This window comes from Haliotis cracherodii, unplaced genomic scaffold (genome assembly GCF_022045235.1).
Source record: "Haliotis cracherodii isolate W230 unplaced genomic scaffold, xgHalCrac1.p SCAF_20, whole genome shotgun sequence".
In the NCBI taxonomy this organism is placed as follows: Eukaryota; Metazoa; Mollusca; class Gastropoda; order Lepetellida; family Haliotidae; genus Haliotis; species Haliotis cracherodii.
Window position 1 is genome coordinate 14,601,699 of NW_027266276.1, and position 16,838 is coordinate 14,618,536.

At 41.4% G+C, this 16,838-nt stretch overlaps 1 protein-coding gene across 5 annotated transcripts in view; it reads right to left on the minus strand.

Moving 5' to 3' along the window:
* Positions 1-16,838, minus strand: part of LOC139470349 (calpain-9-like) — a 19,082-nt gene continuing 2,244 nt past the window's right edge. For 3 of the 5 annotated variants that reach the window (XM_071252729.1, XM_071252731.1, XM_071252730.1), the window contains exons 2-12: positions 13,952-14,227; positions 13,329-13,460; positions 11,165-11,361; positions 9,655-9,838; positions 7,948-8,013; positions 7,489-7,577; positions 5,636-5,799; positions 3,791-3,904; positions 3,214-3,299; positions 2,398-2,609; positions 1-1,075 (exon numbers count right to left, since the gene is read on the minus strand). In XM_071252729.1, coding sequence (XP_071108830.1) covers positions 1,024-1,075; positions 2,398-2,609; positions 3,214-3,299; positions 3,791-3,904; positions 5,636-5,799; positions 7,489-7,577; positions 7,948-8,013; positions 9,655-9,838; positions 11,165-11,361; positions 13,329-13,460; positions 13,952-14,209 — 1,554 coding nt within the window. In that variant the 5' untranslated portion in view covers positions 14,210-14,227 and the 3' untranslated portion in view covers positions 1-1,023. Of the gene's footprint in view, positions 1,076-2,397; positions 2,610-3,213; positions 3,300-3,790; positions 3,905-5,635; positions 5,800-7,488; positions 7,578-7,947; positions 8,014-9,654; positions 9,839-11,164; positions 11,362-13,328; positions 13,461-13,951; positions 14,228-14,556; positions 14,605-16,838 lie in introns of those variants that run through there. The other 2 variants (XR_011653772.1, XM_071252732.1) reach the window with 2 other exon arrangements.

A 16,838-nucleotide genomic window follows, 5' to 3' on the forward strand; every position in this document is an offset into this window, starting at 1 on the left:
TCTTATACAAATAGATGAATATATGGGATTAAAAAAAATATTGCTTTATGTCGCATAAACAATATTTCAGCTATAAAACAGCGGCCTGTAGCCCCAGTGGGTATTCCGGGTTAGAATTGGTCCCCCAAAATCAATGCTTGTCGTAGGAGGCGACGTAGGGCCAGGCTCGGTGGCCTGGTCGTTTGCTTGATTGATGCTTATGATATCAGTCTGATTCAGTGTCGAATATTCACAGACCGTCGTCACATAGCTGGATTATTGCTAGTGGAGTTTAACAACAAACAAACACGTTTCCACGGCTGCCCGTAAAGTACTCAAGTCTGTACCATGTGAACCAGTGGTTCCATGCATGAGCAAAAATCCACACCGTCCGGGCACACAATTCAGCCAAGTTCGACACGATCCTCATTCTACAATGTTGACATGTGGAATACCACATCTCAACATGCTAGAAAACACTCGTTCCGCCGTCTTCACCTGTAGCTTGAAAAATTATCTATCCAGTTGATGATTTCAGAGGTATGACGTTCGTTTTCGGTGCTCTGGAACAAACATTTTGTTGTAACACTACGGTGAATCAATATAAACAAATGTCGTCTGATTTGAGAGTTACCTCCCCTGGTATACTGAAGCAACAAACGTCTTCTGGTTTGAGAGTTACCCTCCCTGGTATACTGAAGCAACGAAGGTCTTTTGGCTTGAGAGTTACCTCCCCTGGTATACTGAATCAACAAACGTCTTCTGGTTTGAGAATTACCTTCCCTGGTATACTGAAGCAACAAACGTCTTTTTGGCTTGAGGGTTACCTCCCCTGATATACTGAATCAACATAAGCACATGTCCTCTGGTTTGAGAGTTACTCCCTCTGGTGTACTGAATCAACAAACGTCTTCTGGTTTGAGAGCTACCTCCCCTGGTGTACTGAATCAACGAACGTCTTTTGGTTTGAGATTTACCTCCCTTTGTTTACCGCAGCAAGAAAACACCTTGGGGTTTGAGCGTTTCCTCCCCTGGTATACTAAATCAGCATAAACACACGCCCTTTGGTTTGAGCGTTACCTCCCCTGGTATCCTCCTGTAAATTAAAGAATACACTAGAAAGCTCAAAATTCACATGATTGTACAAGGTACATAAAAGACCAACGGCATTTTGTTTTAATATCTTAGCGATAAATTGGTCTTGAAGGACTAATTTAAGACAAACAGTCCCTACAAGTGGAACTGACAACTGCCGGTATGACCCGTATGCAGCAAAGTCTCCCCTGGCACTCCATTGATTATCGGGCGGTCATCATCACCTGGTGTACGGAGACGCCGACCCATGGCATCACGATTGTTGGAAAACAATTCAAGTTATGGTGTTTTATCATCGCGGAAGCTGAAATCCGGACTTAACCAGGGACAGATCACAAATCGTTTATCTACTTGACCCATACAAGCGATATACATTGATGTTGAATGGCCTGTACATTCTCAAAGTGTTATAAATATACTCATGGAAACGAATAAGGGAACAATGAAAAATATAGCGACATAAGCTGTCAGAGCAATTGAAATAGCGCGCATACAAATTCAACACATGTCAGAATCAAATAACTAGATGTGTTTGTGTGCATTGTTACCACGCGTATTTGGTTAATTGGCTGGGAACCCATGATAGCACATCATTTTATTTAGTGTTCAACACATTTCCTCAGTATAGTTAGGACGAATACTAGGTATAACTCCAAGTACTCTGAAAAGTGCTTGATGACGTTCATGACACATTTTCCACAAATCCAAATCCATAAAATATTAAATTTGAAATCATAATGACCTTATTGTTATTTCTAAAAACACTAAAATCGGATGTTATCGGACGGAAAGGTTGCAGATGTGTTAACACTTCTACAGACAAATACAGAGAAGAAAACTTTTATCCGACATCGAACTTTTTAATTGCTCACTAAACATGACAGCCTCAATTGTCCAGGTATGATATCCCAATTCTGTACCCATACCCTGGAACCTTTCGCCACCATAGCGGCGTAAAACCATACTCATTCACTCCTAAGATTGGTTTGGTTTGTTTGCTGTTTAACGCCGCACTCATCAATATTCCAGCTGTATAACGGCGGCCTGTTAATAATCGAGTCTGGACCAGACAATACAATGATTGACATGAGCATCGATCCACGCAATTGGGATGATATGATATGCATCAACCAAGTCAGCGAGCCTGACCACCCGATCCCGTTAGTTGCCTCTTACGACAAACAAAGTCGCCTTTTACGGCAAGCATGGGTTGTTGAAGACCTATTCTACCCCGGATCTTCACGGTATTGATCATAATAAGATGGAGGAATAATACCCTGGATAATCAAGGATGCGGACTTGAGCGTTAACAAATGACATTACCCGCAGTTGTACAACGGACACGGGGTATACACCCGTATGAGGAACTCTCTCTCCATGCCGCTGGTGTAGGTGGACGGAAGGACAATGTAGCGGCCTGGACTCAGCTTGTAGCGGGAGGACCACTGGAGGCTCTCGATGTACAGTCGACTGGGGTCCGCGTTTGGGATATCATCCACGTACAGTGTTCCGGACCGTTCGTCACCACTGACTACCTATAACACGTGTAAGTGATTATTGTTTAACGCCGCAGTTGCAATATTTTAGCTGTGAATAGTCGATCATGACATTAGTGATTGCAAGCATGTGCAACAGTCTATGTCATCGAGTCTATGTCATATAAAACGGCAGTACAAGCAGCCACACACACACACACACACACAGAGACACAGACACACACACACGCACACACACGTGCATGCAAGTCGCTATATAAATGCAATAATCTTGAACATGAAACTTTTCAAGTCGACATTTCTCGTTATTTCGATTTTTTTCTCGTTATTTCAAGTAATTTAAAAAAAAAAATCGAAGTTTTGTATTTTTCCTGATCACTTCCATTATTTTCTCGTTAAATCAAGTTTTAAAAAAGAAATTTCGAGAAAATAATTAATTTAACGAGGAAATACTTGAAAATATTGCCACCAAAGTGGCAATATTAAGTTTTAGTACAAGGGCACATTGCTGTCTGACACACATATTTCAAGGTAAAATTTTGACGGTAGACCGTCATGTATATACGGTACAACACGCCTACCAGTCTTACACGAATACTGCACGTCAAGGGTTTACAGCGTGCTTTATACCTATTGTACTTACTCTGAACATGTCACACCGAATAGCAGCATAGTCACCATACTCCGCCTTCTGAATCAGCTGCACCACGACAGGTGTGTAGTCTTCATCTGATAGATAACAACATGACATATGGTTACCATTTCACGTGTTGCTGTTTACATTATATTCTTTTGAGTTCCCAAGTTATCATTAGTGCAGTTATATCATGGCATGTCAGCTTATTGTGGAGAAAACCCTATGAGAGAAAGGTCAGAGAAGCTTACAATGTTCATGAAACATGAATACTAAGCAGAAAAAACAACCATCTTGAATTCGAACCGACCAAAATGGCGGGTAGTGGCAACTACAAAACGATGCTTGAAAAACCACTGGGCCACCTGAGCACCCCTATTAGGAGTAGGTTCATACATCACGTTTCCGTGAGAATTCAGGGTTATAATGCACCCCTTTCAGCCCATGCTTGTCGTAAGCGGCGACTCGGTGATCCTGGTGGTCATGCTCATAGTCTGATTGCGTGTCATCGTATCCTAGCGGCGTGGGGTGTTGTTCATGACATCAATCACTGATTTGTCGGGTCAAAACTCGATTGGACACACACCTGTTTTCGGGACTGTGAAGGCAATCCTGGGGTTGCGGAGTTTTTGGCTCAACCAGATACCCGGGCCAACAGCGGATTTTCCTCGCCATTCGCTAAATACCCTCAGTACGTAATCTATATTATGAAGAAAGTCAAGACATACCATTTAACATATGTGATTTACACAAACCACTTGTTGGAAAGTTGCTAAATCGACTGCGTTGGAAAAAAAATATTATTGAAATTCACAATGGTAACAGTTCTGTGACTTAAGGGTTAGAACACCGACTTGAAGAGGTAATGTTACAAATGATAAATTAAACCTTTGTGATCATGATGTACAATGCGACGATTCCATTTCGTGCTCGAATATGTAGCATTGCCAACAAAATATCATTTACTATTAAGTTGTGTAATTATATATAAGCTAAAGTCAATAATTAAATTTCTGAGTCTTAGTGCTTTTCAAAACATATGATGTAGGGACAGTGTTAGCCACGAGATACCACCATATACTGAAACCGTACAAAAACGCAACGTAAACATCAAACGGCTCAAGAGAAATGCCTTTTTTCTTCTGTTATTTTCTGTGGCTTATTTGTATCCCATGTTGTACTCTATTTTAGTGCGAATGTCACAGCATGGTCATAACAAGGTCAAATTTTAAAGTATTGAAAGAAATCTCGGACCAAAGGTCTTGAATCCCACATCAAACTAAGAAATACCAAATCAAATTACTTTTTAACAAAATGGCTGAGTAAAAGCCAAAAGAAAGTTTAGTCAAATAAGGTCAAAATAATAATATCGCGAAAAACGGAACCTAATGGTGTACAGTTTGAAACAAACATGACAGAGTAATGGGCATAAATAGACTTTCCAATATGGCTGCCATGGTTGCCATATTGAAAATCGGATGCAAACATCTTGAAAACAATCAGGTGTTATCATTGGTGGGCACAAGCATGAGCTGATGTTTACAGTGTGAGGAAATGTATCTTGGGAGAATTTAGGAGCATGGGCCAAAGTGCAAAGGTGGAATAAAGGTCAAACTTTAAATTATACTTAGCAAAACGATCATATGTGCTGACCCACTACTGACTACACATATACCATTTTCGTGACATTTTGAAACAAAATGGCTGAGTAACGGCCATAAAGAGCTATGTCAATATGTTGGACATACTGTACTCGCGTGTTATTATTGGCGGGAACAAGCACGTGAAGTTTCAGCTTGATTGGTCCAGTGGTTTCTGAGTAGATGTTCTGACGAATGATGCTTTATTATTTTTTTATTTTTCAATATGGCAGCCGTATTTGATTTCCGATCAAGATGCCTCGAACAAACTTGTAACTACATATGATGACGATTTACCAACCAAATTTCAGGCTTCTGGCCCTTTCTATTTTGGAGACGCAAAATAGATGGTTACCCGGCGGCCATATTGAAATTTTAATTTTGATGCTTTGATAGCAACAGAAGTTGAGCTGATTTAAAGCAATTTCGGAGAAGACGTCGAACATGTGAAAAGTTGCGATGATTTCAGCTTATTGGGCCCTTCAGGCCAAATCAACTAAATGACTTTCCAATGTTTGTGTTACCTGTATTAACGACTTTCTGTAGTTACTGTGAATATCTCCGTAATTATATTCTAGTTATATGCTCGGAGAGGATTCTGGGGTAGAATTGGCCCGTAGCCTCCTACGTTGGCCGTAAAAAGGCAGCTAAACGGATCGGGTGGTCTGACTCGGCGGCACGGAATCTGTGTTGAGGAACGCCGATGGCGTGGGATTAATGCGCATAATATCAATCACTGGTCTGTTTATTCGAGACTTACTGTAAATATGAAACGTGAGAATGTTACCTACTCAGTGAGTCAGATCGCCCATCTTTGTCAAAGTCGGGAGTGAGAGAGCAGATTGTGACTTGTCTGAAATATCTCAGGAAGTCGCCGACGTCTATCCAGAACTCTCCCTCATTCCCGTTCGTGTGGATGTGAGACCCCTCCGCCAGGGTAGCCCACTCCCCGCTCCTGGAACACCGTGTAACCATAGAAACACATCTTGTTCAAGGTGGAATTATTCCAACGCATTTATGCTCTCCATATAATTGTCAACTCAAGGCAAGATGGGTTGATAACTCCGAAAGGTGGGAAACTTTAATTTATACATGTTTACGTTTTAAAGGCCTTCGACTCACTCGCTAGAGAAAAACCGTGGATGTTTTTTTCTCAATATGAATTCTCGTCGGAATCAAAATGGAAACTGTGCTTACTTCGTTGTACATGCATTTCAAAGCTGCTCGTTCGTGCTGCTGATAAGTATTTTACTGACGCTTGTGAATGTTCATTCTGTTATCAGCTGAATGTCGATTTGGGTTCTATGACTTGTGTTCGGACTATTTCTACTATAAGGACTTATGTGTACATTATGCAGTTTGAAAGAAACAGAAAATAAGTATCACTTTTTTATTTGTCCATTACACGAATAGCTCTGTTTGCTATCTTTAAAGTATTTTAAAAAAAAGTTACTACACACGCTTTATATTCGCTATTAATGGATACTTATATATGCTATATACTCAAGACACTTTGAAACAGTAACACTTCATTATACAGCTTGAATTAGCAATCTAGAACGCACTTCTCGCGAAAACATTTGGCGATGAGTAAGGTAATGAGATCGTGTCGTGGCATTAAAAAACACAAAACAGCATACACAATTCAATAAAACTCTGTAAGCTTATATCTGTGCTAGTGGTTTATGGCCTACAGTTCCTGGAGTAAAGAAACTAGATAGCATGGATAGTGAACGTCTTCATTACATTTGTAGACCTGGTTCGATGTAGATTTGAACACCGTTATAAAGTTCTGTATCTACACCGAAACGTCGCTGTAACTGTAAAATAGACTTTGATCCTCCACTTGTCATGAGATACAACTATAAATGTCACACGCGGATAATAATTCTCGCCTAACTTCTCATATTCTTTCTCTAAGCCATACTGACATATTGATTATAGTCAGACAAGACGTTATGGAGTAGAACTCCAGTACTTATAGACTTCCATAAGCTGTATTGATATGTGAGTGAGTGAGTGAGTGGGTGGGTGGGTGGGTGAGTGAGTGAGTGAGTGGATGAGTGAGTAAGGAACATATGGTTAGAGTGAGTCCAGTATTCCAGTTATATCACGGTCTGTCGGCTTGATGAGGGAGGAAAGCCCTAAGTAACGTGAGTCTCAGACGTTTACCAATCAGTGCGAACACACGATCCTGGTATGCCTAAGGGACATAACTCTGCACAGTGAATTTCGGGGTCATCAGTGCCTGCCAACATGAGTCACGGGCGTCAGGATTCGATGCGCAGAGTTGCGTCCCTTAACCGTGTCAGGAACCTGTGATCCCAGAATTACCCTGTGTATGTTTCTAGGATTACCAGCACCATACCCATGCTCTTGTGTTTCACCAAAGTGGTAAAAATCTAAGACCTGCATCACTTCGGGCCTTCCTCACACATCAAGCAGACACATCGTGATATAACTGTAATATTGTTGAGCGGCGTAAGAACAAACGGACCCCATATTCCCCTGTTATATGATCAAACTAGACATACTGCCTTCCTGTGATGGATGCAACAAAACAACACGTATTAGAACAAACCCGTTCAACATTCACGGGACTTCATTGATGTCATGACAACATCAGCTGAACTACATGACCTACCCGTCACACCACCTCCCTGTCCACTCGTGGCTGCCGTGGGGGTTACGTATTCTCAGGAGGGGCACCTTCTCGCCATCACGCCTCGTCACCTTCATCAAGGGAACAGACATCACGACCACGCAACAACACGATCAAGAACGTATCAAAGAAATAAAGCATTACATTACTGACACAAGTCCCTTGAGGGGATTCCGGATCAGAACGGGTCAACGGAGGAACCCACGCTCGTCGCAACAAACGAAAACTTGACGCTTCTTGTGGATACAATGCGTGAATTTAATAAATGTGAGTTAATTCCCCTTGACGATCATTGATTGCATCATCATTGTCTTGCTGTTCTGTTTCTTACCCCTCCCTCATCGATTGCTTAAAAAACCGCCAAGATGGCTCTGCAATAATACCGACTGCGGCGTAAGGCAATATTCATTCACACCATGAATGAGCCTCTTGAAATCTTACCATGTACGTTCCGCTGAGCGAGTAGGCGTGTGGTCCCATCAAACCCATTATACCGTGATGCCGTTGCTGAAAACAAAAATTTTAATTGGTATTCTAAAAACTAGCAAGCGACACGTACTAATAATTCTCACGCATATCCAGACACCTGGTGTCAATATTGCAGCTGTACCGGAAATGAGCGACGTTATCTGTAGTTGTCCATTTAACCTGTTACATTGCCGAATATGACTATGTATACATACGTCTACGTGACTGGAAATGTACGAGTTAGTTACTACAGTTAGTTACTACAGCTAGTACCACAGCCAGTAACAAAAATAGTTACTACAGCTAGTCACTACAGCCAGTCACTACAGTTAGTTACTACATTTAGTTACTACAGCTAGTACCACAGCCAGTAAAAAGAAATAGTTACTACAGCTAGTCACTACAGCAAGTCACTACAGTTAGTTACTACATTTAGTTACTACAGCTAGTACCACAGCCAGTAAAAAGAAATAGTTACTACAGCTAGTCACTACAGCCAGTCACTACAGTTAGTTACTACAGTTAGTTACTACATTTAGTTACTACAGCTAGTACCACAGCCAGTAAAAAGAAATAGTTACTAAAGCTAGTTAATACAGCTAGTCAAATCAGTTAGTTACTACAGCTAGTCACTACAGCCAGTCACTACAGTTAGTTACTACAGCTAGTTACTACAGCCAGTCACTACAGTTAGTTACTACAGTTAGTTACTACAGCTAGTCACTACAGCCAGTCACTACAGTTAGTTACTACATTTAGTTACTACAGCTAGTACCACAGCCAGTAAAAAGAAATAGTTACTAAAGCTAGTTAATACAGCTAGTCAAATCAGTTAGTTACTACAGCTAGTCACTACAGCCAGTCACTACAGTTAGTTACTACAGCTAGTTACTACAGCTAGTCACTACAGTTAGTTACTACATTTAGTTACTACAGCTAGTACCACAGCCAGTAAAAAGAAATAGTTACTAAAGCTAGTTAATACAGCTAGTCAAATCAGTTAGTTACTACAGCTAGTCACTACAGCCAGTCACTACAGTTAGTTACTACATTTAGTTACTACAGCTAGTACCACAGCCAGTAAAAAGAAATAGTTACTAAAGCTAGTTAATACAGCTAGTCAAATCAGTTAGTTACTACAGCTAGTCACTACAGCCAGTCACTACAGTTAGTTACTACAGTTAGTTACTACAGCTAGTTACTACAGCTAGTCACTACAGTTAGTTACTGCAGTTACTTACTACAGTTAGGAACTACAGCTAGTCAATACAACTAGTTACTACAGCTAGACAGTATAGTTAGTTACTACAGCTACTTACTACAGTTAGGTACTACAGGTAGTGACTAAAGTTAGTTATTACAGCTAGTTACTACAGTTCGCTACTAGAGCTAGTTACTAGTTAGTTCTTCAGCTAGTCACTACAGTTATTTACTATAGCTAGTTACTACAGCTAGTCAGTACAACTAGTAACAGTAAGTTACTACAGCTAGTTACTTCAGTCAGTTTCTACAGTTCGCTACTACAGCTAGGTACTACAGGTAGTTACTACAGTTAGCTACTACAGCTTATGACTACAGTTACCCGCTACAGCTGGTAACTACAGTTAGTTACTACAACTGGTTACTACAGTTATATAACTCGTCTTGCACGCTCTTCACACTCCCCCACTCACTCCTCACCGGAACACTACATGTGACCAGGGACCCCGTGTTGAGCGCGTTGCTGATCCGGCGGAACATGCTGTAAGCTGCAGACCTAGACCGTGTGTTGTAGAAGTCGATCTTCTCAGCTATGCCCCCAGTGAGCATCAGATAGGCATCGCTCGAGTACCCCCCTTCCACCACCGTGTACGACCCGTGTAGCCTAAAACAGACGCAAACATTAGTCGCATGTCACAGATCAAGTCGATACAAGTTTAATATAATAACTGACAAAATAGGTGTAAGAATAGAAAATAAACTCAAACATTTTAACCAATGATAGTTTGGTGTTCCTTGAGGTCCCAAATAAATGAATTACTTGTATTAGATTTTCCTCTCGAAAACGTGGGGCATTATATTTTTGTTATATTTTCATCCATTTAGATCAAATTGTTTAAGGTATCTATGTTCATTCACTGTCGACATGAAGCATGAATGTTGTATTGTATTGTTTGTTGTTTACCCCAGCACCCATGCAGTCAGATATATGACGGCGGTCTGTAAATTATCGAGTCTGGACCAGAAAATTCAGTGGCTGATATCATGAGCACGCAATGATCCACGCAATTGGGATACGATGACATGCATCAACGAAGTCAGCGAGACTGACCACCCGATCCCGTTTGTTGTCTCTTACGACAAGCATGGTCGCCTTTTACGGCAAGCATGGGTTGCTGAAGACCTATTCTACCCGGATCTTCCCGGGTCTATGAATGTTGAGTAGGGTCATGTCTGTGATGTATTTCAAGTGAAGAGAGAAAAAACAGTGTGAGGCGTTGTGTTTGATTGTAATGCGAGTGAAAATAAAAATTATTAATTTAGTACAGCCTTATTGAAATTGCCTTTGGAAAGGAAAGATCACATCATTTTCATTTATTCATTTTCATGGAGAGACTTAAATGCGTAAACGACAAAAGCCACCCGTCGATAACTATAGACACATAAAATTTACATGTGTCTTCTGCATGTCAATCTATATGAATAACTTATAAGTGTGCAGAGTTGTGCAGAGTTGCGTCCCTTGGGCACGCCAGAAACCTATAATTGTGGGTTCGAATCACGGTTCGCCCCGATTTTTTTATGTTTCTAGGTTTGTCAGCACCATACCCGTGCTCGTTGGTTTCACCGAAGTGTTAAACGTCTGAGACCTGCATCACTTCGGGCTTTCCTCCCACATAAAGCTAACACGCCGCGATAAAACTGGAATACTGTTAAAATCGGCGTTAAACCCAACTCACTCACTCACTCCAATAAACCGAAAAATTGGAGATCTACTGTTGCTTGATTGGCTGATAACAGGGTGGCGGGACTTCAGTCAATGATTTCGTATTGTTGCCTGAAGTAGTTTATGTTCATGGTATCAAGCAGTCGACGCAGCTTTTATTGGTGACTCATGTATTCATAAGAAGTGACTTCAATATGTTTTTGCATTTATTGAGATAAAAACGTAAAAATCTATGTGCAAGTCAACCCTTGATGAACAGCGTACCTTGCTAGAGCCTTTTCCATGAGAGGGACCCACATTTCTTTCCTCGCTGTCGCGGACGCAGCTCCGTATAGGTTCCTGCCGTCGGGAAATACGGGGAGGTAGTCGTCTATGTAGACATCCTCCCACTCCCCGAATCTCCACAGTTGGCAGTGGCAGATCCCGTCTGTTTTGGGGGTGTACGACCCCTCGTTGATCACCTGAAAACAACGCGTAGCGTCATGTTATAGCAGGCCATGTTATAGGGAGTGGCCATGTTGCTCATTCCGGAAGCTGGGAGCGTACGATGTATCACTGCGGCCTATACATAACTTCGTCTGAAGCAGACAAGCCAGTGATTAAAAGCACGAGAAACTATCCACCACAATCACTGGCCATGGGGACCAATACAAGTGAGCAGACAAAGACATTCACATGTGATCCGTTTCCGTCGACATGCATATTTTACTGTGAGAATCATTTGTACCCCGGAATCACCAAAGATCGACCTACCTCGAGTCTCACAGATCCTGTGTGTGCACAATCATTGTGTTACTAGGGGTCTTCAGCAACCCATGCTTGCCGTAAAAGGCGACTATGCCAACGGGATCGGGTGGTCAGACTCGCTGACTTGGTTGATACATGTCATCGTATCCCAAATGCGTAGATCGATGTTCATGACGTCCATCACTTGATTGTCTGGTCCAGACTCGATTATTTACAGACAGTCGTCATATCGCTGGAATATTGCTGAGTGTGGCGTTAAACAAAACAAACATGTGTTACTAGGTAACTACAGTAAACTACGGTTATAACGAACTCAAAGGGATAACTGATTTTATTTCGATATAACCATGGTTCGTTATAAGCATATATATACAGCAAATGGACGGGATCCAAAACATTTCGTTAAATACGTCAGTTCGTCATAAGGGTGTTCATAATAAACGTCATTTACTGTCCGTGTTAAAAAAACGTGAAATACCCCTGTCACTGTTAATGTCAATTTTAATCTGACCTTTGAATAGCCAAGTGGTTACAACTTGGGCTGCTCAAACTGAATGACCGAGTTCGCATCCCATATGAAAACCGTTTACTTTGTGCCCCCTGTCTTTTGTTTTTGTGATGGCGTAAACTAGCTCACGCACTCAAACAGTTCATGTTAAAATAAGTGAGTAGATCAGACAATGACAAGACCCGGATATCATGAAAATGTTGCACGAACAAGTTTAGATCTATCTATCCATGTATCCATCCATCCACCAATCCATCCACCTACCCATATAGCTTATTTGTGATTTGGGATAGTTAATACCCTATTGAGCGGGTCCTGGCGAGCCAAATACAAAGTGTTTATTCCAAATACAAGACACTTACCATTCCCAAGCACATCGGCGTGATACGTTCTTTAGCATTATGACGTCATTCTTAACTTCTGTCGTCGAAAAACCTGTTTTTATCTCACAAACGGTACCTAAACATTGCAGCTTTTCCTGGAATGTCAGCATGAATGTGTATTACATCAGAAAGTCAGTGATTTGTCAGTCGGACATCAGCCAATATAGTTCCAACTTACTTAGACAGTGGCGTAACTACTACATATAAGCAACTATAAGCATACAACAACTGCCTACACAAATTGTTTCTATTTGCCTTTCGCAGCAATCCATCGGTCTGCCTGCAAGAGTAGCTGTCCTTTATCAAAGGGAAGTTACTCTATGAGAGGTCACGTGTTTTAGTCTGCGTGGCTTGGTATCACCTGGTCGTGACGTTACGAAGTGCAGAGTCAGGTGTACGCACAGCGAAAAAATGAAAGAAGGTAACAATTCAGACATATTTCGAAAAATCAAACTGTTTTAAATTGGGAAAAGGACCCAATCAGGGGATCACACTAGGCTGGTGTCCCCGCTAAATTGTTTCGCAATTTACATCTCCAAAGTTGCCCCAAAATGTAAAATGTCTCAGCTACGTCCCAGTTAGACACTGATTTTTCCAATTATTCCAGTGTTTTTTTTCTATATTCCCGATGGTTAATTCCGACGCTAGACCCATGTTAGTTTGTAAACATCTAACTGGCCTAAAGATTTTATCTGTCTATGACTATTACCGTTTTTCTCCGTGGGCTTTATTCTGCCGAGAATCCTACTTATATATGATAAATCTATCTATCTATTGATTCAGTACAGACCTGTTTACACAGAGCCGGCTTGTCTGCAAGTGTTGACAGCATGGACAAGAACCAGCATGTTCCAAAGTTCCTTTGCTGAATGTCCAGTCTGAAGGTTCCATCGTCGAACAGGACAGGGTCAGAGACGAATTCCTGTAATTGTAAGATCGTTTGTTGAATAATTCAAACCACTGAAAAATTATTTGAATTGTTGAAATGTAAACCAAAAAGAACGAACACTGATGTCACAAGTGTCAGACGTGTCAGCGGGGTGTACATGATTTTGAAGCTGATATATACTATATCAAGGGGCTATAATAATGACCAGTCCCTAAAACATAATTATTCAAATTTGCAAATTTTGTATTTGAACAAATAGAGCTGCCAGTTTTCCATGCCAAATCTTTACGCCAACACCCCCTCCCTACACACCCCAACACACCCCATCCCCCAAACACACCCTCTTTTTCAATATGCCTACCGTAAGTGATTGATAAAGATTCCTTTCCTCCAAACTCAAGCCGTCGCGGCCTTACGACCGTCAAAGTAGCTGTTTCGATCAGAGGTCGTTATTGTGATTTGAAACTCCAGATTGCCCAATCTAAATCGGGGATGTCACAAAACCCTGGTTAAATGCCACTCACGTGAGGCCTCATCCAGAGGAGATGTTTGCTGGCATTATCTGTCACTGCAACCGGGAGAGTAAACTCAGTGTCTGTCCACATCTCTCCCTGGCGGACATGGGGGCGCTCTGGTCTGTGTACATCACGCCTGGCAGATGTCCGAGCGTCCACTGTGCAGAGCTTCAAGCCGGAACCATCTGGAGCGTCGGTGTAGTCCACATTCGACAGGTCGTAGTCGTCAGCGTTGTAAACATTACGTTTAGACAAACAGCACCCCATTGTTCACAAACGTTGCACCTGGTGAAAAATGTCTCAGTATAGTTCAATACATACCCGTATGCAAATACAAGTGTTACAAGTAGATCCTCTTCCTCTGATATTCCCCTCGTGTACCCCCTCACACTAAAATCTCATGGATCAGCGAAAGATGAAGATATGTGACGTATGCAACTAACATCACCACAAGGTATTATAAAATACATCCGATTTTACACGTTGTATTTTCATGAAATATTACCAACGTGTTAACCTGATAGTTCGATATATGTGACATACAATCTGTGCTTATATCCTACTTTAACAGCGTTTTTCGTGACTCACACACAACAGTTGTTCAAGTGACTCACGTTATCTCCTATGCTCTATTGCACTAGATGCCTTCACAGCATGTTCTAGCCTCTGACCATTCGTCACGGCCAGCGCCTCCAGTGTCCTCTGTGCAGGTGGGGCATATAGAGCCCTTATAAACCTATTCATTTGGATCTCTATTAAGTAAGAGTGTTCTTTCTATAGGCATTAAAACCTATTATGAGGTTTTATTTTCGGGAGGTTTTACTTTGAATGTAAAACCTCAAATTCCAGGGTTAACGAAGTAACTGAAAAAATGACAACATGTAGCAATTCAAAATTGTAATTCAATTAAAATTGAATGTCATGTGTACAGAGTCTCTGGTGAAAGGACAGCGAGGTTTCAAAACACGTGCTTTTAAACAAGTGCTTATCAATGCTGTACAATTTGCATGTGCAGTAACTGCTAGCCGTTACGTCACAACTACCTCTATGTAACAGTTGGATTGTTTGAAGTCGAAAATCTTGTAAAGCAAAAAAACACCTTTAAAATTTGCGAATTTTCGTTTTGAAAAGTTTAAAAGAAGTGGAATATTGCAACACAAACATTTAGAAACCGAAGATTTCACTTTCATTTAAAAGTAAGTATTTTAGTTGTGTTTTGTCATTGACACATCCAAGTGATCTTGAACGCCTGGCAAGTCAGCGAATTTCACGTGAAAGTTATGATATCACGTCTTCAAGGAAGCGCTATTATGAAGCGCCTCATTTATAGATGCTTGTTATAACATTTAATCAATTTAGACGGTTTATAAATATTGAAAATCACTTTCCCTCGGTTTTGGTAGACAGAGCATGCCCTGGTGATCGGGAAAAACCGCGGGAGCTTCGCCCCCTTGGTTTTTCCCTCTCCCCACGGCATGCTCTGTCTACCAAAACCTTGTAAGCGTGTTTTCTCCAATACATACAACGCGAGTATAAAGTACCGATACCCAGGAACAGAGTGAGTAATATAACAATATTTTTAACTGGGCCACGGTGGCCCAGTTGTCTGAATATAACACGTCTGGGAAAGAGAATAAAGTCTCGATTAAAACAGTTTCCATTGGGCGTGAAAAGCACAACTGCGGTAAACGTTATGTACATGGACACAATAAAGCAGTCCTGATGCCAGGTGTTTGCTAAAAGAGTAAGTATCCCCTGTCTGACCTTCGGGGCCCTCTACTCACACAAATTCCAAAGAAAAGTAAGTGTGTGTTTGTTGTCTGACGCCGCAATTTGCAAGCACCGCAATTCTCTGAGTAAAGTTGCCTTCCTCAGGTATGCAAGGATCCTATGATAGTGGGTTCGAATTACAGGTTCTCCCTGGTGATGTTTGGTTTGTCATCACCATACCTGTGCTTGGTTGTCATCAAATTGGTAAACGGCTAAGACCTGCATCACTTCAGGTTTTCCCTCATCAATTAAGTTCTTAACGTCAGTGCAAGAGAATAAGTATACAGTATGTGCCGATGTAGATTTCAATGGGCGTTTGTATAAGGCAACTGATAGGCAGTTATAGGCTGAATCACATGTGGTGAGATGATTGAAAACTGTAAGAAGCGCCGATAACCTAAACTCACTCACTCACTCTGTCAACCATTCAGCAATGGAATTTAATATCAAGGGATATACATCCTGGCAGTCTTATCCATCTCAAGTCTAGACATTTAGAACATGAAAACATGAAATGTTTATACGTAACAACGTGTTTATTGTCTGTAGTGATGTTTCAGGGCTACGTTAGGTCCTTTCATCAGGTCAGTGACATGACCGCCTGCGCATTGTTTCCGTCACATCTACAACTACACCCCACACCGACCTGGATACTGGACTCCGGGGGTGAAGTGAAACTTGCGGTCTCCTGGGTAACGCTGCCACTCGGAGTGTATGTGTACATCCGACTGAGCTTTTATATGGTTATGTGTCAGCGTTTAGCCGATCATTGTGTCTAGTGCTGCTCATATAAAACAGTCCACGGTCGTAAAGGCGATATAAACAACCACAGACAAACCATATTAGAACGCGCTTGCGTGGAATTTAGTATAGACTGACGCCGGACTTATTCAGGAAAGTCTTGACAAGTACGAATATTTAAGGGCGTGCCTTATTCAGCAAGGACTAAGACGTCCTCAGAACATACAGGATGTATTCAGCCCGGAGATCGTCTTTATTTATACAAACACTCGTCACATTTATTAATATACTCTAAAGCACATGTTCAGTAACAGAGGTCGATTCTGGAGGGACATTGAATTCCATAAACGCAGTGCTCAGCTGGTATTTCGTGTAAAGCTTTGGC